Below are 24,993 nucleotides of genomic sequence, written 5' to 3' on the forward strand. Positions count from 1 at the left end.
GCGTATTCCCGTAGATCCGAGCACCAGCCGGCGCTTCAGCCCTCCCTCCAGCAGCCTGCAGCCCGGCAAGATGAGCGACGTGAGCCCGGTGGTGGCTGCGCAACAACAGCAGCAGCAGCAGCAGCAGCAGCAACAGCAACAGCAGCAGCAGCAGCAACAGCAGCAGGAGGCGGCGGCGGCGGCGGCGGCGGCGGCAGCGGCGGCCGCCGTGCCCCGGTTGCGGCCGCCGCACGACAACCGCACCATGGTGGAGATCATCGCTGACCACCCGGCCGAGCTCGTCCGCACCGACAGCCCCAACTTCCTGTGCTCTGTGCTGCCCTCGCACTGGCGATGCAACAAGACCCTGCCCGTGGCCTTCAAGGTAAGCTGCGGCCACCCCCCGCCCCCGGCCGAGCGCCGCGGGACCTGCCGGCCGGCGTCCCCATACCCGCGGGTCCCGGGTCCCGGACAGCCTCTGAGTCCTCCTACCTTGGTGGCTCTGACCCGAGAGACCCCCGACTGGCTCTCCTCCTCCGGATCCCTCGGCGGGCTCCGGGCGCATGACCCCGCTCAGATCCTTCCCTCACCCACCTGTGCCGGCAGCCACCACCTTGGCCCTTGACCCCCTTATCCTTTCATTACTCCTCGTTCTAACCCACTCCTCTGAGCCGTCTCCCCTCCTCGTAGGAGCCCCTAGGTGCCCAGTCTTGGCGCCTCCACCCCGGCTTATTCCACCCCGCCCCCATTCCCCAGGGGTGAGGAGCCCCGGCCTCCTCCCACGGGACTCCCGAGTCCCCCGCGCTGGGTAGCCCACCCTCCCGACACCGCGGGCTGCCCGCGCCGCCTTCCCCGGGGTCCCGCGCGCCACTACCCTGTCCTGTCCCAGCCGGACGCCCCTCCGCCCGGCTTGGCGCCCCCTTCTCTAACCCGCGTGAGCCTCAGCGGCCGCGGCCCCTCCCGGACTCGTGGGCCAGTGTTCGTGGGGTGCCGGCGCCGGGCGTTCGCGTCCGGGGCGGGGCGCCGGGTGCCGGCTGCAGCGCGTGGGCCGCATGACCGGTGTCCAAGAGGGTCCCTGGCGAACCTAGGGACTCTGGGAGCGAGTGAGGGGGAGGCAGGACGGGGGCGTTTGCTCGGCTCGCAGACCCGCGCCAGTTCCCGTTACCGGGAGGAAGGCGGGGCCGCCAGGGTCGCCGCGCGCCCCGAGGCGGGAGAGCCCCGGAGTCCCGCGCGCTGGACCCTCGAGTGCGGGGAGGAGGCCAATGGAGGGGGCGGGGGCTCGGGCCGCCTCTGGGAGTCTGGACCCAACTCCCCGCCTCGCCCCACCTGGGAGGGATGAGGGAAACCCGTGAAATGCCTTTGGCTCGCTCGCTTGGAAAACGGAGGTGAAAGTTTGCGGATTTCTCTTACTGGTACTTTTAAAGGACCTAAATCTCAAAGGGCCCTTCTGTTTCTGAAAGGTCGTGGGAGGCTCCGGCGGGTGGCCAGGGCTCGGAGGAGCGACCCCCGAGGCCTGAGAGCGCTCCCGGGGCGCCCGCGGCCTCCTCCGCCCGCCCCGCCGACCCGTTAGTTGGAGGGCGGGTGTCTGCAGCCGGAGCGGCAGGCAGCGGCTAGGCAGGTTGAGGGTGCAGGGTCCGAAGCCTCTCGCAGCAGTCGGATGGTTCTCCATGAGGCGGTCTAGGTTTCCCGGGACGGCCTTCGCCAGGGGGAGACGCGGAGCCCCCAGGGCCCGGCACGCACCGGGTTGATGGGGAAACGGTGAAACCGGGCAGTCCACACTCGCGGGACTGGACGCCCGAGATGGAGGGGGCGGTGAGCCAGACAGGGAGGAGAGCACTCCCAGGAAGACGCTTCCGGCCCTGTCTAGCCTCTGAACTTGGGAAGGTGGGCCTGGGTCCCTGGGTTTTGAGATCTGTGGAGATCAGGGTAAGCAAGGCCTGGGGGGCCGGGGGTAGTGAGGAATCGTGCCAGCCCCGCCACTGTGCACCCTGGGGCCAAACTCCCACAGGCCACTGGCAGTTCCCAGTTGTGGATCACCCCCCTCCCGCCGCCGCCCCACGCACCAATTCAGATTCCGTGTGTGGGTGGGGTGGAAAGGAAGAGGAGTCCAGGTCAATTAGAGCTGGTTATCTAGATGGGTCTTACATCAGAACAGAAATCAGAATGAATTGTTAAGGAAAGGGGATGTTGCATTCTGGGGCAAGTTTCATTTTGCAGTTGGTTCAAGAAATTGTGTGTGTGTGTGTTTACCGTTCCATTTCTCCCTTTATAAACCACCCATTTTGTAGGTTAATGTTTTCCTCCTTGAAATATGAAAAGCTCAGAATGTATGTGAATTGTAGAAATTCGAATTTCCATAACAAGAGATGTCTTTTACAACATTCATCGTCCACAGGCCCAGAATGTTCTAATTCGCCTTAAGCGAAGAGTGGAAATTTGTTTCCACCTCCCCCCCGCCCCCCCCCCCCCCCGCCAAACCCCTAAAAACACAAACAAAAAACCTGGATGAAAACAGCAAGTACAAATAAGTAGATATTTTGTCCCTAAATGCCACGTCAGGCATTCAAAATCAAGATACATGAAACTAGATGGGTAGGTACTTACATTTTAAAAAATACCGTTTAGGTGTTACGGTATTCTGCATTCCGTTTTTTCTGCTAAACATGTTCAATGTATAACTGTCTTGAACTATTTTCCTACATTTATGGTCCTGAGTTGATTTTGAGCCTTGGTATTTTGGATAGAAATGATCTTCTTGGTAGAACGCAATGCAGTGTCGTTTGAGCTATTCTCAGATATTTTGGTTATTTTTAGGTTTTCTCATTACCACCCTTTAAAAATGATTTTGAAAATAAATTGTTTTCTTTGCTACTAATCATCCTATTGTTAATTACAGAGCAGTTTTACTTCTGACCTGTAAGCAAAACCATAGATTATACATGACCATATTAAATTGAGTATTTTAATTCATATTGATTGAAAAATAAATTGAGTTAACTTAAGACATAATTCGCTGTGTTCTCCAACCTCCATACCTGTATTTAACAAAATTTAGACAGAGGGTGATGTCTGAGATCCACTCAGTATACAAGTTTTGTCTCTGCTGAGAAAGATGTGTAGAGATTTGGAACATCCAGATTTTGACATTTTTTATTGTTTTCATCTGAATGTTAGTAAAAACGATCTCCCTTTACCTTTCTTTTGAGATAAAAGCCTGAGATCAGTAGACTTTCCACACCCTTGTAACGTAATCAAATACATCTGCAATGAAGAAATAATATGAAGAAGTCTCAGTTTTAAAAGTGGTGACTGCAATTTGGCTATCATATTTAGCGCTGTGTACAAAGTTATTGTGTTGTTGGGTAGATAGTAGGTAGGTAAATATACCTAAAAAACACATACAGAACTTAATTGTTGAGAAATCTGGTATTCCAATTAATATATATATTGAGCCCATATTTTATATCTGTGACACTGAACTCAGCACTATAGAGAATCAGAAATGAGTTCAGTACATGGTATTTTGATGTGCTAATTTAAAATGATGCTTCAAAATGATATTGACAGTGTATTATATTAAGACATAAGTAACATATTAGTGTCGTTCATCTGATCTCGTTTTGGGATTATGCAAGAATACGTAATGATTTGTTTATATGCAGCATGTAAAACTGCAAAGACAACTAGTATGTTTTAAAGTATGCAAAGTTGTTTATTCGTATTATATTTTTAACAAAGTTCTGCAGTTTTGTAATGTTCAGTCCTTCCAGGTGTCAAGGAAATGGAAATAAATATTTTTAACATTTCTTTCAGGTGTATCTCACTGAACGCTTAAAATAGTTAAGGGATACTATTAGAGGATCCCATGCCCTTTCTGTCCTAGATAATTCTAGCGACCAAAAAAAGAAAAAAAGAAAAAAAAAGCTTGCAAATTCAGTTCATTAGCTAATGGTCTGGTTAGAAATAGTGGAGAGAACATGTCAGCCTTATATCCAGTAGCACCCTTACAGTCAGAGGTCTGTCAGCATTTCCACCATGAAGCCTGGTGTTCAGGGTTTATAACTCAGTTGCTTTAAATAGCTTCAAGCTGAAACACTATGCAGAAATTTTAAGTCCAGATGTATATTTTAAAACTAAAAATGGTGCAAGGCTATTGTGCTGTTTTAAGTTAGGGAACACTGGACTGTATACTTACCAGTATCATATGTTTTTCTGGCAAGGTTAAAGAAAGAAAACACATTTTTAGTTATATGATCTATTGCTCATCGTTAATTCTATATGTTTAATGATAACCTTTCGGTATTTGTCATAAGTAGAGTTTCAAAATGATGGAGCAATTTCTATTTGAAAATAATTTTTTTCAACCTCGTTGGCCATTTTTCTCTTCAAAAACAAGTATGCAACTAATAAATAGTTGACATCAGGGAGTTGTATTTTCCTAAAGTATATAATGATTAGGCTTTCTGTTTGTGTCTTTATGAATGTGATTATACCTAAACAAAGGAGAACAGATTATTAAATCTTTTAAAACGTGTTAAGTCAACTATGCATTATTAAGTAGAATTATGTAAATTATGAGAGATTTCAAGTTGTGTGAGGACAGATGCATTTCTTGTGTTCTGCCTTTAGATGCAATATGAATTGAAGTTTAAAATTTTAGGACTGAATATATAAAAGGTAATTGAAACAAATAATTTTAGGAGGAAAATACATTTTTAAAAAATTTTAAGGAAACTTCTATTTGGAAACAGGCATGGTTAAGATATCTTTCATTATTTTCTCCCCTTTAGCATTGCTGTTTGTCTCCTTTCAAAATGCCAGAACATTCATTGTTAGATGATCCAAACCAGTTTGAAACGTGGCCCATAAATTCCTAGCTTGTACTGATATAATTTCCATCAAATTTTTCTTTGACATATATTTTTTAAATTATGAAATGGTATTTTATATTGCATTTATTTTTTCTCTACAATTCAGTCAGGTTTTCCTGAATTCTAGGTTAAATTCTAAATATTCACTATAACATTTGTGAAACGTTTTACTAGTTTAAAGTTATCTTTAAATAATTACCATAAGAATTAAAGTTTTCCATTTTGCAATTGCTCCCTTACAGCTTTTGATTCCAAAGAAAGATTTGATCAGACTTTATCTTGAAAAATAATTATATTTCAGTTTTGCTGCAGGTACAATGTGCCAAATGATATTGGTCTGTTAAGAGCAATTGATTGGTTAAAACTAGATTTCTGTCCATGGAAATGTCATAGGCAATTTTAATTTCCATGCAAAAATACCACAAAAACAATTTTAAGGGCCTGAGGTAATTCTCTATTGCTGCTTTTTTAGGGTAATTCACAGATTTAGTCATAAGGAGTCTCATATAAAATTTCAGTAGCTTCTAGAGTTAAGTATCCTTTCACTTTATTTTGTACCAGCTTCGTATCATATGGTTTAAATGCTAGTTATAGTGAGGTGTGCTAAATAAAGGAACTTTTTTCTCTGTTCTAAAATGTCAGGACACAAAATTACTTCCCTCTTCTCCCTGAAGTTTCTTGAATTTGTAGACTTTATATTTTAAAAACACCTAGAAATGTAATTGTCAAGATTTCATCACAAACTGTTCTTTGCAGAACGGATCTTTTGTGTTGGGTAGTATGGAAACAAATTTTAATGTGTGCTTACTCCTAACCAGTTAAAGAGCGATTTTTGACTGCTCTCTACCCCTTAAAATGTTTTCCATTGCTTGGGTTTGGTACAGATGAAATGTGTAAAAATTTCTTGATTCTTTTGGTTTTCTTTTAGATAAACACAGTTGAGAATCTCTAAGGGAAACTTTTTAGCTTCAGAGATCTTTTTTTTTTAAAACCCTCTGACATATAATTATACTTCTGATTGATATAAAGTCAAATACAGTACTCCCTCCCTCTTTTCCTTCCTCAGAAAAACATTAGGCATCAGATTTGGTAGAGTGAATCGTAGAAAACCCCCCAACATATTTAGCCATTAAAACAGAGTTCAGCCATAACAGGAAAAGTTGTCACCACATTGTTGTGAGCATTTCATTTTTAGGCCAAGTTCTAAGCCTCATAGAAGACCCACACAATCTGTGATTACCTTTTTGTTTTGTTATTAAGTGGAATACGTAAAACATACCAATATTGAACGTGGTCATTATTTTGCTTAAGCAAAGAAAAGTGGATTTGTGTATTTCACTCTTAGGGATCTTTTCTTTCATATTTTTCCATATTGAATCAATTTTCCTTTTCTTCTAAGTAAAAAAAAGTCCATTATGTTAAAAATATGCAGTAAAATAATAATGTCCCAGAACTCTTGAAAATCTTTATATTGGGGCAGATTTCTTTCTTTCTTTTTTTTTAAATTTAGCCAGACAGAAGTGAAACCCATCAGCAGCCATCTTCTATCTCTCAACAACACCAAAAACAAAAAAAAAAAAACCAAAAAACCAAACACAACACACAAAACAAACGTTTCAGGACATGAAGTAGAGAATTACATGTCCAATTGAATGCTTTTGGGATGCTTATAAGTGAAAGCCCATGTTTAGCACACAGCAGACTTGGAACTGAAGTTAGCCTCCTCATTTTACAAAAAGAACATCATTACAATTACACTCTACTTATATAGTATATTCTATATTATGTAGACTTGAAAATATTATTTCTAATTTATATTGGAAAACTGTGGTTCCTGGAGATGAAATTATTTGTGTGACATCATAGCAGATGTATAAGAGAGGTGAGAAAAAAGAGCGGCCTCTTGATTTTAGGTGCATTCATTTTTTTCCGAGCAGTACAAACCTTTCTGCCTTCGTTAGTATGCTTACTGGTTCCATATTTACTTTGACATCAAAAGCCACACAGCAGGTGCTAAAACGCGATACGCTGAGTGTAAAAAACTTTCAGATGAATACTGGCCAAACATGATCAGTTGTTTCAGTGTCTTCAAATGTTCACATTTTTGGCCTTGTGAATTCAAAAAAATTGAAAATCATATTGTGTCCAGTAGGAGTTCAGCATTACCTCTATTCCATAGCCCCTTGAGACATTAGATCAAGGGTGCAAGGAGGAAATCATGTCCTCCAGGGACTGGCCCCTGACCTGGGAGATTTCTCAGACTGAACAGAGTAACCAGGAGGATAGTCAGCAATTCCCTCTTCTCTAGGACAGAAAAAGTTGTCAGAAAACTAGTTTGATTGCAAGAGCATGTTGCTGTTACCGGGAGATGCTGACTCAGCCTTTAACTGGTTCTCTCTCTTAGAGTGTTAGCTGGGAGCCTCACAGACTATTTGCTGTGGGAGGTGGTGCCCTTCATGGAACCCTTTCATCAGTTTCTTTCAAAAGAATTTACCAAACACTTACTATGTGCCAGGTAATGTTTGGGCACTGGGCATTTGGTGGTGAGCAAGACTGATGAAGGCCCTTCCCTCATGTAGTTTCCAGTGTATAATCTGGTTTCCTAGGAGTGAGTCTCACCGCTTTGGTCTAGTATATCACAAGGATTAGGTAGATCACTAATATATGTACATGGAAATGAGGATCATTTGAGTGCAGCGGGGTGCTGTGGAAGTGGGCTCTAGAGGGAAGGCTATAGGATTTTAAGCTGAATAACGAAGTGTTAAAGAGGGAATGGAATTGAGAAACAGCCTAAGAGAAAAGCAAGGGCAAAAAAAAATATATATGTATATTGACAACTTTCTTGCGTGGTTGGTTGTTTGCCTGGCCAGAATAGAGGCTGTGTAGGAGAGGAGAACTGGGATGGGGGTCATGGGTGGGGAGAACTCAGCCCTAAAGCGTAGTTACGGTGTCTGTTTTATCACACTATAAAAAAGTTGCTTTAATGAGAGTATTTACAAATTGCATTGGGAGCATGGAATTAAATGCTTAGGTTTGCCTTGTGGAAATCTCGACAAAGGAGAGGGCCAGCACGAGGCGCAGAAGGGTCAGTGGGATATTTGCCAGACAGGCGAGTGCACATGGGTGTTATTATCAGAGACTGGTGGGCCACCTTAGCTGGAGCCATTGCCTAGTAACCACAAGGGCATCTGGAAGCTGAATGAGGAAGAGGCGGAAATAATCTGAATGTAGGATCCTGGAAGTTAGTGGAGAGAAAGGATATTATCGAGGGGCAGGGGGTGGGTAATGGATCAAGAATAGTGTGTGTATGTGACAGTGCAGCCTGTGCAGCCTGTCTCCCCCAGCGGCATTCCCTTACCAGGCTTCTTGTTAAACAGGGGCGCCCGTTTGCGAGTCAGCTGACCTTGGTTGCCAGTGTGATCCCTAGCCCTGGAGCGGTGCAAATGTTTATTGACCTCAAAGACCGATTGTCTGGATCCTTCCTTGACTGAGTTCATCTGTTGCAGGTTAGCTGTTGAAGGTGAAGGAGGCATCTGTGTCATTCCAAAATGGCAGATGGGACAAGACAGAATCAAGTTTGGCCAAGGGTGTATTTTGGATCTGTACCACTCATTTGTCAGCGACCGTTTTCGTCCTCGTTACGTACCTTTTATTCTGCACCTAGACTTTAAGTTTCTTGATGGCTTTGTCTGTATCTAACCCCGGAGTGGGCATTCAGTAATTACTTGCAGTGTGATTAACAGCTGAATATGTAGCCCAAAGTAAGGAGATGAAACGTAGTGCTGGATACCCCACCATATTTAGGCTTTCATATAGCCGGGAACTCTGAGATTTCATCCGAATGTCTTCTCCCATAGAGCTGACCAGACTTTCTTTTTTTAGCCTGTGATCTGGATGAGACCACACCTCGGGGCGCTCCAGGCTGCAGACAGGCGGTGCCTTAATATGTACGATGCAATCTGCAGATGGGGCATCAGCCTTCCTTCTGTGGCATAATTCCTATGGACAACCTAACATGGGGATTTAATAAAAATGTACATGTATTCTGTGAAGAATCCAGCAACAAATGAAGGAAACTTTTGCTGCCTTTGAAATGGGTGGACCCTGAAACGTTGGTCTGTTTGAAGTGGCATCCTGACCCGTATGCAGATGCTTCATTCCTGTCTGCCATTACTGGACTGGAGCACTAAATCCTGATAAGACACATCATTTACAGTGGGAATATAGTCTCAACATCATTTACACTGGGAATATAGTCTCAGTTTTGAAGCTTTTCTGATGTGCCATTATTGCCGCTGTGTTTCCTGTTTTATGTAGGTGGTGGCCTTGGGAGAGGTACCAGATGGAACTGTGGTTACCGTCATGGCGGGCAACGACGAAAATTATTCTGCCGAGCTCCGAAATGCCTCTGCTGTTATGAAAAACCAAGTAGCGAGGTTCAACGATCTGAGATTTGTGGGCCGGAGTGGAAGAGGTAGGTCTCTGATTTTTAATATTGATAGTGGAATAAACACATTAGGATCTTCTGAGGAAATGTAGGCTAGTGTGTATACAAATCAGCACCTTCTTCTGCTGAATAGAATTACTGAAGGTTTTATTTAAGTATGTCCAGATGAAGTTGAGTGTGTTTTTGAGTACTCAGGCCTTTTTCATTTGTTTTATGATATTGAAAATTCAAACAGTGTTTTCAGAAAAACTGGTCCCTAATTCCACTGGGCGTGAGCACATTAGGTGGAGAGAACAGTTGGAGGTTTAAGTTCTGAATTATGAGATGCCAAATGGCTGAATAAATTGAGTGGCAGAGAAGAAAGAAAAAAGAATGCGATGGATCAATTTCCTGATAGTATCAATTTTGTTGTAAGTCGTAGCAAGGACAGCCGGCCTAATGTTCTTCACTTATCTATCACGTTACCTCCCTATGATTTAACTTACTCTTGTAATAAGATTCTATTTAAAAAAAATCATAGTTTTTTACAGAAGCCTGTACAGAATGATGTGTTACGCATGCCAGAATGACCGTATAGAGTTGCCCAGACACACGAGTGATTAAGACTAAATAATTCCCACATTATTTGAGGGTCTCCCCCAGCCGCATCCATATTCAAATATTGGGAGTCCTTAAAAAGATCATAAAATAGAAAACAATTTCTTTTAGGATTCTCATAGCTGTTTCATAGGGGGATTAATGTTTTAGAAAATAGTCTCTAAGGAGACCAACATTTTGCCTTTTATTTTTCCCGTGGAGAGAATTTTAATAGTCCTTCATGAGAAGTATTCTGTTCATTTATGTATTTACTGAATTTAATATTTCCATTTTAAGTGTTTCGATACGAAGAGAGAAAATAGACCACTTTAGGACTGAGGTGAAATAAATTATAACGACCTATGGAAGGACTTCTACCCAGGTTTGAATTAGGAAATAAGAAGCATCAATTTTTAAGCCATGTCCGATAATTGCTCTTTAGTTTGGATCAGATGTCATATTATTACCATTGTAAAAACTTGATAAGGGAAATTCAAGCAAGGCTGTTTCCGATGAGTAGTTTTAGTTTACTTTCTAGGAACAGGGCCAAGAAGCTGTACTTTTTAACTTAAAAAAAAAAAAAATGATGCATGCTAATGAGATACTGTCACTGAAAGGTTGTTTGAAATAAAATGAGGCTCAGAACCTCTGGTCGACTCAAAACTAAAGGGGTTATCTCTGCATCAGGTTTAGTTTACTTTGATTAAAAGAAAAAAAGACACATCCTATCTCACTGTTGACTGATTGGGTGTCAAGTGTATATTCTTTTTTATTTTTTATTTTTTTTCTGTTAACTGGTACAGGTCCACAGTACAATAAAAGTTTCTCTTTTTTCTAGTAGGAATCAAGAACAATTTGAACATGATGATTTACCTGCATGGTCTGAATTGCATCTTTCTTCTTATGTAACCTTATTTTGTTTTTAATTAGAGTAATGAATTTCTGTATGTAAAAGACTGGACACTATACCTTACAGATTCAAGCTAGTGTTTCCATTTACCTTACCTTTGTATTACATAGATGCTGCATGACTTTTCTCTGATCAATTTGAGTAGAAACTATGGCAAAGTGATAGTGTACTTTGTAAACCCTCAACATATTTATTTAAGAAACTTCAAAGAGAAACAAAGGGTGTGCACTGTTTTACTATATTGGCTTTCTGAGTTTTGGCTGGTTTCCCAAATAGCAATTTTTATATTTAAAAAAAAAAAAAAAGACAGACTTAACTGCTTGCAGACTTTTCACGCATGGAAGATGAAGAAAGCTTCTTTTGATGAAGTGTAATTATGTCCAAACAGAGCTGACCCCCTCCCCCTATATTTCTTATGATCTTAACTGAAGAAAGTAGGATTTTTCCTTTGAAGCAGCCGGGACTTGGTGGAGGATCTGAAATGCTACAGTCTGTTGCCAGAGGCAGGATGGAGAAATTGGTCCAGACTTGTCTTCGAGACTTAGATTGGGGGTTGGGGGGGGGGAGCGGGTGGAGAGAGAAAGAAAAATTGATTTATCACTAATAATAGATTTTTATATCATGGCATGAACATTATGTGAAAGGAAACAGTAATATCAAACTAAAATGAAGAGGAAAAAAAGATAGCATTGATAAGGGATACCATTCTTTGAAAAAAAAAAAAAAAAGGGTCAGTGTTTCAGTGGCAGGAAACCCTTTAACCTGCCTGTGTACCTGACCTGCTTTCTAAAAAAACTCTTTCCGGCTTCCTCTTTGATTTTCACACTTCTGCATTCCTCCTCAGTTAGGAAGTCTGGATCATCATCACGATGAAGATGAAAATACCATTGTATTTTTTTTCCCCCCAGCCATTTAAAATTTCTCTTTTGAGTAGCCTTAGAAAACGACAACCAGCAAGTTTCTTGAATGTTAACACTTTTTCTTTTCTTTTCAGTGGTAGAGATATAAATTCTCAGAAATCGAAACACAGTTTTTAGATTTATAAGGGAGGCACTTCACTACTGACTTTGACATTATGGGTTCTCAGCTGACTTTTGAAAGTACTTTGAATTAACAGTAGAGCATCAGTGACACTTGTATTAAGTTAGGAGTGGCTTAAGGTTTTTAGTTGTCTTTTCCTTTTTTCTCCTTTATATTTTCAACAGAAGTCTGTGTTCGCTATTGAAACAGAAATATTTAGTCCTTAAGTTTTCTTGGGGTGCTTCTTCACTTTCCTATCAAACATGCTGCTTTCAGTTTAAAAGCATTTGTAAGTACCTGCACTGTGCAGAGCAGGGCACTCTATCAATCTAAGATGGAATCCTTGCTTGAAGTCTTCCCCTATTGACTGTTCCTCATAGCCTCTCAGGCTAGGTTAGAACTGTCTTTCAATGACAGGTCCGATGTTTATCTCAAAAAATAATATGTCTTAAGGACATAATAATTTGGAAGTAGTTCCTAGATGAAGCCAAGGGTGGTAGCTCAGTTGTCTCATGAGCTAGCTCCCTAACTAGGAGCCTGCATTTTTTAAACAGAAGCCTGAATTTTTTTTTTTTATCACTTATGGAAAGTGACAAGCAGTGGAATTTGGTAAAAGCTTTTTTCAAAAATTTTCGGAAAATGTAAGTAAATCGTGAATACTCCTGTAAACATTTGATTTAGGAAATTGGTTATTACTTTTAAGGTGAACAACCAGTTGCTTCGTTGGGTGGTAGTTTCTGGAAGTTTCTTGAACATGATGTTCATGTTCCTTCTGAATGGGCAATAAGAGGTAGAAGGGACCTCCTTGATTTTTATTCCCGTTGTTAAAGTACATCTTGTTCCTCAGGATTGGATTTAGCAGATTGTAGTCGTACTTAAATGCTTGTTTCTCCCCCCTGCCCCCAAACCCACCTGTTTTGAAAAAGAAATGTTTATTGGTAATGCGTTGAACATTTAGATGCTTCATACTCACAGAATGAATTTTATAATTGGCTTTTGTTCTTATGCAAGGTGTTTGAATTTGGGAGGAGCATCGATGACTTTTAATAGTCTAAGTAAGATGTGAAAGTCTCAAATAGAAGTATTCCCAGAACCAGTTTTTGACAAATTCACGGACTGTATTGCTAGCAAGTTACTTACCCTCATTAAGGACAATTGAGACCTATACATCCTTGATTTATTAAGATTCACGACATGGATGGCAACTGCCTTCCAAGCACTGTCCTTGCAGGATTGCAGTCCTGGCTCATGGACCATTAATCTGACCCAGAATGTCATCTTCTAGGGTTTAATATAAATTGACTTTCAATCTAGGGAAACAGCCCATTCACTCCTCCAGATCTCTACATTGTTTTGAGGTCTTGATCTGGATCCAGTGGCTTCCTAGTCAACATTCTAATCTCCAATTCTATAGATTCTGAGTTTTTTGTAATTAGCTTAGACTCCCAGCTGCCTTTTTCTTCCAGCTAGCCTGAATGTTTATAATAAATCCTCTGGTCCCTACCCAGACAACTGCATTTCTTAAACCCATGTAACATTCGATCTATAATGGATGAAATATGATAGATCAGTGATACTTACAGAATTAATGCTTTCATCATCCTGGCTGAGATACTACATTAGTGGATTTATATTTACTGTTTCTTGGTCTTATAGAGCTTATTGGGACATGTGTAGAAATAAATTATCGAATTAATTGTTTAGGATGTTCTCTGACAAAGAAGAACACTGATTTTAAACTCTGGAAGACCTGGGTTCAGACCCTGATTTTTTTCTTCTTATTAGTTGTGTGGTTGAATTACTAAGCCTCCCTGGGCTTTGGTTTCCTCATTTGTGAAATGGGGGTGATGAACCTAACTGGATACGATTAAAATGAGATAATGTAATTAATATAATTATCTTATAGATAATTAAATGAGATAAAAAGGCTGGCATTTAATAGTTTTCTAATCAATATTCATCTTTTGCTGTCCTCCCTCCTCCCCCATTTCTGTTTTTCCTCCCCCCCCTTTTTTATATTGGCCATGGAAAAGCATAGCCAAAGAGACTTAAAACTATATATATGGAGTAACAAACGATGTGTGTCTTAAACATATTTTAGGAACTTACATGGTTTGGGTTGAAAAGAAAACCCATTCACTAGATTTGACAGCCAAAGACCTGTTCTACATTAAGCCTTGTATATAACCTGTTCCATATTAAGCTTTGAAAAGATTGCATTAAACTCTGCATTGCTACATATTGTTTAAGATTTGTGTTTTGATTTAATACCCTCGAGCTTTCAGTAGAGGGAAAAACAGTCTCTGACCAAAAAACAAAACAAAATGAGCTGTTTCAAGGTCTGTTACAGGAGCAGGCCAAATGAATACTCTGGCCTGAGATCGCTGAAGGTTTTATTGAGTCACTGTTTCACGCCCACCTTTTCCTGTCTTGTAACAGTTTGCAGTTTTGACTATCTGACATGACTAACCGTTGCAAATCTAACTGATTACAACTGTCAGTGAGTCTGTGTAGCAGAGTCTGGTATCTTCTTCTGGAGAAAGCAAACATCCGATTCTGCTACCAAACTTTTCTGTCTTTCCCAACCCCCCACCCCCCATTCATCACCTTCAGCTCATTAATTTGAAACATCAGATGTAATATTTCAATGAAGCACACCCTCTGCTAAAAGCAAAAATTCGTATTTATATTGGGAGATGTCATATACATTTAGCAAAACATAAGTCACTGTCAGGGAGTTATTTCAAGACTTAACAGCAAGGATGGGTGTTTAGGGAAAGGGGGTGGGCAGGGAGGAGAAAAACTTTGTTCCAGTAATGATGAAATCATCCTACCACAGGCACATTAAGGCCAGGACAGGAGACACTGGCTCCTGTTAAAATGATTCCCATAAGAACCGTCCTCTTTCATCTTCTTATTGTAGTGCAGTTAAGCAAATGAAATGCTAAAGCCATGTGAAGTAAATAACATAATCAACAGTGATTTACTATTGTTCTCTCATGGGGTCATGACCTAATCCTAAATAAAGACGTCTAAAATTGTCTGTGTTTGGATGTGTTCCTGATGTTGGAGAAAACTGAAAGGAGGAGAACCTTCCTCAAGTGGACCAGAGTTTCTGTTTTCATTACAACTGTGGCCACTGAGCAGCTTTTCTGGGAACCGGAGTCCTCTTGTATAGCGCGGCGATGGAGGCGATGACCCACACACGCCATGTGTGTGATCACTGTGTAAAGTGGCCGTCCCAGGCTTTCTAATTTAGAACAAGGAGTCCTGACCCCTGTGTTGGTTTCATGAGCTCCTCAGAGATGCCAACGCGCAATTTCTGGACGTCTATGCTGCTCTGTTATCATCGGTACTGTCTTTTTATATTCACTATGGATTTTCCCCTTTACATCTGCAGGCAAGAGTTTCACCTTGACCATAACTGTCTTCACAAACCCTCCCCAAGTAGCCACCTATCACAGAGCTATTAAAGTTACAGTGGATGGACCCCGGGAACCCAGAAGTAAGTACTTGCCTTCCTATTGGAGATGGTAACAGGATGTGTGGAGACCCCCCCTTCCCCCCCCCCCCCCCCGGAGGAACTAATCCCAAGGAAGTTAGTGCTACTTTTACGTAAATGGTTTCTTTGCAGTTTGCTACCTGTGTTTACCTGTGTGTATTTTCACGAGGGACAGTTAGTCGAACTTCACAGTTGGTAGAAAATCAAATCACACTTTTGATTTTGCCACAAAATCGCTAAGGCCTACACCGCTTGGGGACACGAGTGGACAATTATTCAGTCACTGTAACTCCTTGCTAAGGCATTCTGCTCCCCCACTGCACACAATAGACAGGGCAGAAGAGACCCATGAGAGCTGAGGAAGAAAACAACAGTCTGCAAAATCTTGAGCTTAGTCAAAAAGCATTTGCGTGTGTTTCCCATGGTCTAAGAATGTGTCTTAACTTTTTAGCTCGCCCACTCAATTCCCTTTATAAAGAGCACACTGCTTAATTACAAAGAATTTATTTGCAAATGATAACTTGCTTGATTGTTACAACACTGTTGTTTGGTCATGTTCTGGTAATTGTTATAGATAGTTTCTTTTAACAGATAGAGTCAAACCAGGTTTAAATCAGCCTTTGTGTATTTGTCTGTCTGGACATCCAGAAGGTTCATCCAGCGTCTGTTTAAGGTAGTGCCCATCATCCATTTGGGCCAATCAATATGCATTTTCCTCCTAAATCTAAATTGAGACAGGCTTTCTCCGCCCCCCGCCCCCCAAAAACCTGATTTGATCAAACTTGGTACAGCACCATTTAGACATATTTAGAGATTAAAGATTATTTGATATATATAACATGAAAAATTCTGTGCCAATGGAAACATATTGAACTCTGCCTTTGATGAGTGAGCACATTGGAGTCCTAGCTATTGTGTTTAGAGAGTTTAATTTGGTTTGTGATGGAGGTACAGCTGGCAGAATATTTGTTGTATAATGATACATCTGTCTAGACAGTAAGAGTGACATTTCTTCTTTTTTCCTAAAACTGAGAGAAAAGGGCTGGTAAAGTTTTCCTCTCCCCAGCTAGCGTGTCTTTTAGGAGTGGGAACAGACAGTGCCTTCGGTCCTTCTTGCCACTGTCTCTTCTCACAAAGGCTGACTGCTTGTCTGAAGTAGGGAGGTTTCCTGCCTCAAAAGCCAGTCTTTGAGGTTTTTCCTTTCTCCTCCTTTCATGTGTATTGCTTCTTCTCAGTTCACAAGGTCGGGTCACTGCTGGCTCTGTTTGGTTTGCGAACGGTCTATTGGGCGATTGTCACACACCTGTCTCCAGTAGCCCCTAATCTCTGGTTCTAAGGTCCAAGACAGGGGCTGTCTTGTCTGGTTTGGTGCTTTGGCTGACTTTTCTGGACTGCCATAAATTGGGGAAGACACCTTGTGATGGGAGACACAGGTTATCTAATTAGCCCTTGAGTTCCTCAAAAGGCAGGGACACCCACTGCAGTCATGCATAAAGCAGGACAGTAGTCTTTTGACAGTCAGCACTGCTAATCTTTATCTCTCAAAGATGTTTCCTGCTGATCTCAGCAGCTTTTCTCAGTTCTTGGAAAAACCACTATTATGTGTGTGTATGTCTGCGTGCCTCTGTTTGTGTATGAGTCCATACACTCCAGAGCTGATGTTCAAAAGTTGATGGTTGGGGGAGGAAGCAGGGAAGGGTGGGTGGGTGCTGTCCTGTTCTGAAAGGGGTGACAAAAGGTGAGGAAGCAGGGTAGCTTCGGGAAAGCCCCTTCTCTTTCAAGGGAGGATACCATTCCCTCATTCCCAGGAGGTTGTTGGCAGAAGTGATTAGTTGGTAGGCTTGTGCCCTGTAAAGGCCGAGAAGTGCTCTGAAAGCAAGGAGGGTTCAGAGTAGGGGGGCAGGTGGTATATGTGTGACCTGAGTTCAGGCTTTGGGTGCTGCCGATGGTGCTTGGGGGGTGGGCAGGTAGAGTTCTTGAGCGGCAGACCACTGCCCTAGCTTAGCCTGAGTAACATTTTTCACAAACCAGAAATTATGTGACAATGTGAAGTCATTTCTCTGACATCATGCAAGGTGGCTTGCCGAACTCAGTGCCTGGGTACAAGCATGGGTATGGTATCAGTAACATCTTAATCCCATAACCTTGACTCTCTGTGCGGTATTATTTCCTTCTGCTCTGCTCTTGGCAATCTTGGGCATTGTATAGCACTCTTCTCAATATTGTTCTTTTTTTTTTTAATGTTTATTTATTTTTGAGAGAGAGAGTGTGAGCAGGGGAGGGGCAGAGAGAGAGGGAGATTCTGAAGCAGGCTCCAGGCTCTGAGCAGTCAGCACAGAGCCCGACACGGGGCTTGAACCCACGAACTGTGAGATATGACCTCAGCCGAATTTGGATGCTTAACCAGCTGAGCCACCCAGGCGCCCCTCAATATTATCCTTTAAATTTGAGACTCCCAGGTGTGAAAAATGCACAGGATTTTCCATTTTCTTCAACTATAATAAGATTTTGATCGATTGGTACATATATAATGTTAAATGGAAAAAAAAGGCTAGAATGTGGGGTGGCAAACTTTTTCTATGAAGTGTCAAATAGTAAATAATTTCAGCTCTGTGGGCCATATCTTTCCCTACCACAAGCGCTCAACTCTGGCATTGTAGCTTAAAAGCAGCCTTAGCCAATACATAAGCGAGTGGTTGTGGCTGTGTTTCAATAAATCTTTATTTACAAGAACAGGTGGTGGGTCAGATTTGGCATACAAGTTGCTGTTTGCCAACCCTTACTCTGGATTTCCAAATGACTTACATCGTTAACCCTTTCCAGACTAGGGCCTCAGAAAAAGGCTTTCCCACGGAGAGAGAAAAAGACAATGCAATTGTTTTAGCCTTCTCTCCCGCAAAATTATAATTATTTAAGTAGAGATTGTCCTAGAGATAGGATTCATCTGTTTATTATTGTAATGGTTTGATGAAGCTGAGGATTTTATAGCATTTATTCCTGTTAATGGAATTTTACTCCTTCTTCCAGAGATCAGAGTATATGTTGAAAAGGCTCCTTCTGGTAGATCAGCTATGTGGACAAGGACAAATTCTGAGTTACCTGGTTGGGTCTTTATTCAGCCTAGCACAGTGATTAAGGGTGTGGGCTTTGGTGTCAGACTGTCTGGATTGAAATCCCAGCTCCACCACTTCCTAGTTGTATGGCGGTAAGTGAGTCACCTAACCTCTGTTTGCCTCAGTTTCCTCATCTGTTAGAGTGAGAATAGTAACAGTATTTTCCTCATCAGTTGCTGCAGAGATGTAAAATGATGTAATGTATGTAAAATGCTAACACAGTGACTGTCATCTATTTACTGCCCGTTAAGTGTTAGCTGTTATTACATAAATTCCCTTCAGTGTCAAAAGTTTGCTGTAGAGTTTTGCTTATACTATGCTTCCGGGAAATAGATTAGAATCTAGATTCTGCTCCCCCGTGGGCTATTTTTTTTTTTTTCTTCTTGCAGACGGTTTTACTAATTTCTGCGCCTTTGTACATGACACTCATAAGTGTTAGAAACGGTGCCTTGAGCAGGTATTCATGCTGCCTGGGGACAGCGCTGCAGAAGGGATGAGAAACAAAATTGGCAGCAAAGAAGCATCCCAAGACACGATGGCACTGGTGCCCCCCTCTGAGGCCCTGCTTATCAGCACATCTGCCGGGACTTGCTTTTCACTCAAAAATCAGAAAGGTTTCATCCTTCCATGTTTTTTGTCTCTGGCAGCTGAACCGGTGCTGTCACATCACAAACAACTTCTTTTCTCAATATACACATCTGGCGCTGGCAGTTGGACTCACTTCATAAGAGCACATGATCATCACTCATTACAAGATTAAAAAGTACCCCATGGCATCATTGATGTTTTTTAACTTTGATCTTCTGCAGTTGTGATTCATCTCGGTTATAAAACTTCCCTTGAAAGGAACATAGCCGATGACTTATTAGAACCTTCATCTTAAGTAGCGTAAACATGAAAACGGTGCACATCTTTACAAAATGCCATTTGTTTTCTTTGCCAGCTTATCGTTTTAAGACATGACATCATATCCAGGATCCCAAATTTGTACGTCTTGTGTTGAGGCAAGGCGTTTTGACCTCCTGCAAGCGGGAGAAGTCAGTGTAGCGTCAGCAGCAGTGCGTCCGGATGCCTACCTCTTTCAAACATCAGTTTCTATTAGGATCCTTTGTTCCACGTCTGCCCTTGGTCCTGACTGCAGTCTGACTTCAAGACTTTCTCCAGGAAGGTGAAAGCTTGGTTAGCCACGTCGGCGATGTGGTTCCGGGTTAGGGAAGAGGGCTGATGGGGAAAAGGTATTATTGGCTGTGCAGAGGATGGAAAAAGAAAAAAAATCACCTTCCACAGTGGGGATCCTTTACATCCTCGTGCTGTTCTTTCAGTGATCTATTGATACATAACAAACGATCCCGAAACAGAATGGCTGAAATCAACCACCAGGTGATTATTTCTCATGGTTCGGCGGGCTGCCTGGGGTTCATCTGCATCGGTTTTCTGCAGTCTTGCTTAGGGTCTTTTGTGTGGCCGTGGGAAGATTGTGGCTGGTGCCAGAGTATCCATGGTGGTTTCATTCTTCTATCTGCTGCCTCGGCGGGATGGCAAGGAGGTTGGAACGGGGGAGTGGGGCCTTTCTGTCTCTCCATGTAGTCCTGGAGCCTTTCCCCTCTGCATGGCCTTTCCATGTGGTCTGTCCAGCACAGCCCGACTTCTCATATGGTAGGTCAGGGCACCCAAAGCTATGAGAGTGGGACCTTTTAGGCTTTCTTAAGGCTCAGAACTGGCATGGAGTCACTTCTTGCATATAGTGTTGGTTGAAGCAAGATACAGGTGTAGCCTAGATTGAAGGGGAAGAAATCCACAGAGCTATGAATGATGGGGGCAGTGGTTCATTGGCTCACTCACCAATATCATCAACTTCCATAAGTGCTTAGATGGTAAATGTCATTGTTGCAGTAGGAGAAATGATTGTTTTGAGGTATCACCTTATGAAAGCTCTCTTGACTTCTTAATCTGGGAGGCATTTAAAGTTCTGCAAGGTTGTGGGGCGCCTGGGTGGCTCAGTTGGTTAAAGCATCCGACTTTGGCTCAGGTCATGATCTCATGGTTTGTGAGTTCGAGCCTCACGTCTGTGCTGACAGCTCAGAGCCTGGAGCCTGCTTCGGAGTCTTTGTCTCCCTCTCTCTGCCCTGCCCCACTTGCTCCCCCTCCACCTCAAAAATAAATTAGAAATTTAAAAAAAAAGTTCTGCAAGGTTTTCTGTCCACAGTTTACAGGATGTGTGCAACTCTCAAGGGGGCAGGACAAGTGAGGCTGGGGGTCAGGCAGCTGCACTATGGCAGCTTCTTATCAGAGTTTTAAGGAGAAACCTGAGTCTCCAACCAATCCCCTCTAATTATATTAATTCACAATCACAGGGGCCTTCTTCCCTGCTACAGTGCATTCAAGAACCCAACCATCAAGATCACAAAGGCTTCACCCTACTTTCCCACCCACCCCGTTTTCTTTTTTTTAAAAAAGGCTCTGTGCAGTGACCCCCAAGTTTTAATTATAGTAGCTTCCTTCTGAATTGGAGATATTTGGTAATTATCAGATGAATTTAGGGTGAGTGTTACCTTGGGGTGCTCGGTATTAGCAGGTCAAATCAAGCTGCACCAGATCAATACTCATATAAGAATAGAACATTTGATGTTTGAACACAAAGAGGTTATTAGCTTTGGCTGGCACCATGGCAAGTCTGTAGCAGAAGTATTTTATGAATCCTCAAGTGGACGAGCCTGGAGGTTTTATGCTTTATATCACCCAGCTTTGGAAGTTCTCACTTGCCAGCACATCTGCAGACCCGATAACCTAACACACATGAGTGGCTGTCTGATGGGTTTTGAGTGGTGTGCCTTAGGGAAGCAGATCATAGTCACTCTTTAAGGAGAGACCAAAGCCACCATCTGCTGGGACACTACTGTTCACTGCTGACCAGCTAGCCACCTGTCCTGACCTGGTGGGAGAAGGAGGAAGCCCTGCCTCTTTCCAGTTGATCAAACTCCTTTCCTACAACGCTGCCCTGCTCGGCTGCATTTTGACTTGAGCAGGGCTGGCACTTCAGTGAGGGAGAGGCTCTTTGGAAGTGCAAGGCAGTGTTTGTGTTTCTCGGACTGCCTCAGCACCCTGGCTCGCTCAGCTTGTCAGGCTTAGGTCATCAGCCAAACTGGTTTCTTTTCCTGATGGCGCATTCTCACCTGTGCATCACAAATCTATACTTCTTCAGAGATCAGGTTATTATTCTGTGTTTTTAAAAAATATTTTATGTTTATTTATTTATTAAAAAAAATTTTTTTTAACCTTTATTTTTGAGAGAGAGACACAGAGTGTGAGCAGGGGAGGGGCAGAGAGAGAGGGAGACACAGAATCTAAAGCAGGCTCCGTCCAAGCTCCGAGCTGTCAGCACAGAACCTGACATGGGGCTTGAACCAGCAAACTGTGAAATCATGACCTGAGCCGAAGTCAGACGCTTAACCAACGGAGCCACCCAGGCACCTGAATGTTTTATTTATTTTTTGAGAGAGGGTGAGCACGTGCGCACATGCGTGCACAGGTGGGGGTGGGGCAGAGAGTGAGGGAAACACAGAATCCGAAGCAGGCGCCAGGCTCTGAGCTGTTAGCACAGAGCCCGATGTGGGCCTTGAACTCATGGGCCATGAGATCATGACCTGAGCCGAAGTTGGACGCTTAACCACCTGAGCCACCCAGGTGCCCTTATGATTCCGTGTTCTTAAGGCACTTCCAGTGGCAGAAATTTTACCTTACGAACCTAAAGTAACAGACTTAAACAATATAGGGTAGTCTGGGCCAGGATCATCTCCAATTCTGTTCCACCCAGGCCTGTGTTCCAGCCCCATGAAAGGTGGAGAGCATGGAGGGCTTGGCCTTTTCCTCATTCCAGTTGATTTCAGTGGTGGCTGGCCTTCTTCCTCTACTACTCTTCATCCCAGTTGGGTGAATGGGCTTTTCATGGTGGTTGGCCCATGTCCTCTGCTCATTTATAGACGGCGGTTGGGTATATTTAGAGGTTGGTCACCTGTGAAAGGCGGGGGACATATAAAATGTATTGGATGGAGGGATAGCAGAAGAACTTGTTTAAGGTTGTTGGAGCTTCTTGCATTCACATTCTTTCTGTCTGTGAAGACGGTGTGAGAAAATCTTGATAGGTCTTCAACCATACTCCTCATGCTACAGGCCTGAATTTTAGTCCTTAGCACAAAGCATTAGTAGAAAAGCTGGTACCTTCTTGCCTTGCAGACTTCTCCTGGTTCTTTGCTGTCTCTGAAGCTTGCCCCAGGAATGGAAGTTACAGGGAAATGCTGTGTTTTGATATTTACAAGTCAGCCAACACAAGCCAAAATTTGATGGTCAAAAATAGTAAACACTGAGTTACTAGTGTATAAAGCATTGTTGAAAATCTTTGACTTAAGAGGATAATAACAGGTAACCCCCCCCCCCCCCCCACACACACACAACTGTTCCTTTTCTCCCTTTCTTTAAGAAGGATGGGGGGTGCGGTCAGGAGCACCGGTAGAGGTCATGTCTGGTGGTTGGTGGAATGTGCACTTGAGAGGAGCAGTTCTAAATCTCTTTCAGTCCTTTTTTTTTTTGTTGTTGACTGACTGTCAGGAGCTGGGAAGATGGCCAAGAAGGAAATGACACATCGAGAGGCATTTTGTGTTGTGCAACATTCTGTGGAACTGATGCAAGGCTATATGGCCTGTTTACACATTCCTTCGCCAGCAGACTGCATGGCAGTAATTTAATTCAGCAGCACATGGCATGCTGCAGCAAGGCGCTGTGGCCTTAACATCCTTTCATGGCAAATTATCACAGCCGTTAAAACATGCTTATGTCCCTCTCCCGCACTTTTCCCTGGCTTCCCGGTTCTGAATGTGCTTTCTCATTGTACGGGACTTGTGTTAACAAGGAGCTGCGGCTTTCACAATAAGAGCACATTTTCCACATGCATATGCTCCAGTTGATGGCAGGTTCCCAAGTGATATGTCTGCTGAAAACACACATCTACTTGATCCAGTGGGTCAGGAATTTGTATTTTGGTGCAAGTCATAAATCATTCATTTTTTTCTTTTAATTGTTCATGCTTATTTATTTATTTATTTATTTAGAGAGAGAGAGAGAGAGAACGCGCAGGGGAGGGGCAGAGAGAGAATCCCATACAGGCTCCACACTGTCAGCGCAGAGCCCGGCGTGGGGCTCGATCTCATGAACCACGAGGTCAAGAACTGGACGCTTAACTGACTGAGCCACCCAGGTGCCCCAGAAATCATTCATTCTTAAAACAGCGTTAGGGACGTGAGAGAGAAACAGATTTGGGGCTTATATTGATTGATTTATTATTAATTTATCAAAAGTAAATTTCCCTTCCCAAGAAAGAAAATTCCTGATAGATCACTGAACCACCTTATTTCCGTTTTGTTTGTACTATAACGTTTTCTTCAAAGAGGACTGGACCAGAGGAGAAGAGGGTATTCTTAAAGATAACAGAGGACAAAGGTTATTGGCTCTTTATATTCATACTTGTCCCTACCTAGCACGTTCGTAGGATGCGTTTGTGATGTCAGTTAAAGCACGTCTTCACGTAAAATCTCAAAAGTTTGTATCTGGGCAGGTATGGAAAATTACTGCTCATGTTTTCCAAGTAACTTTTGGAAATTGAGAGAGCATAAGAGCCATGTGGATACGAATTCAAGGTCATACGCGACAGTTCAAGTGGGAGACTGTATTTGGGGCTGTGGCACTTCAGTAGCAAAGGAAGGGCTCCCAGTTCCTCTACTTCTGTGTAGTGGTGCCTCGAATCTAGTTGCTAATAGAGCAAAGCACTTATTCAAATTCAGGACTAAGGCTTCAATCCAAACACCTCCGGAAACAGTAACTCAGACTTCCATTCATAGTAAGTCGATGTAAGCGATCCGGAATCCTGTATTGGGAGCACGTTTGGAGAGATAAAGGGAGAGTGAGTAATGAAGTCCTGGACACTAGAAAGTCAACAGTGACTCAGGTGTGTAGGTAGGGCCTTAGCCAGCCTTGGAGGTAAGGAGTCACAGCTGACTTCAAACATCACAGGTTTGCTGTAGGTTGGCCCTAGCAGTATGGGTTTCTGATGCTTTTCAGGTCTGGCATACTGTTACGAGTTCAGGATTCTATAATTTTAAGGTGTGAGCTTTTGGATTTTACATTTCTGCATTTCCTCCTTTTGCAGCTATTTCCCCTTTATAGAGCAGGTCCTATTCGGTTTTGTTTTAGATATGTGCCAGCCTTCCTCCTCTACTGGATTGAAGATTATCATTTCATTTCTTTCTTTCTTTTAATAGTTAACGCGTGTATTTGTCTTCATAAAAGTAATTAGGATCTCTGTCTACCTCCTGGATAGTGTAAGAACTTTAGCATACCTTATTTTATTTATTTTTTTTATTTATTTATTTTTTAAAATTTTTTTTCAACGTTTTTATTTATTTTTGGGACAGAGAGAGACAGAGCGTGAACGGGGGAGGGGCAGAGAGAGAGGGAGACACAGAATCGGAAGCAGGCTCCAGGCTCTGAGCCATCAGCCCAGAGCCCGACGCGGGGCTCGAACT

At 42.8% G+C, this 24,993-nt stretch overlaps 1 protein-coding gene across 5 annotated transcripts in view; it reads left to right on the forward strand.

The window, feature by feature from the left end:
* RUNX2 (RUNX family transcription factor 2) overlaps positions 1–24,993 on the forward strand; it is a 329,260-nt gene that overhangs the window by 95,651 nt on the left and 208,616 nt on the right. For all 5 annotated transcript variants that reach the window (XM_086706989.1, XM_086706986.1, XM_086706990.1 and 2 more), the window contains exons 3-5: positions 15–364; positions 9,168–9,324; positions 15,204–15,308. In XM_086706989.1, the coding sequence (XP_086563115.1) occupies positions 15–364; positions 9,168–9,324; positions 15,204–15,308 (612 nt within the window). The remainder of the gene's footprint in view (positions 1–14; positions 365–9,167; positions 9,325–15,203; positions 15,309–24,993) is intronic.

This window comes from Puma concolor, chromosome B2 (genome assembly GCF_028749965.1).
Source record: "Puma concolor isolate L17-30 chromosome B2, mPumCon1.1.hap2, whole genome shotgun sequence".
Lineage (NCBI taxonomy): Eukaryota > Metazoa > Chordata > Mammalia > Carnivora > Felidae > Puma > Puma concolor.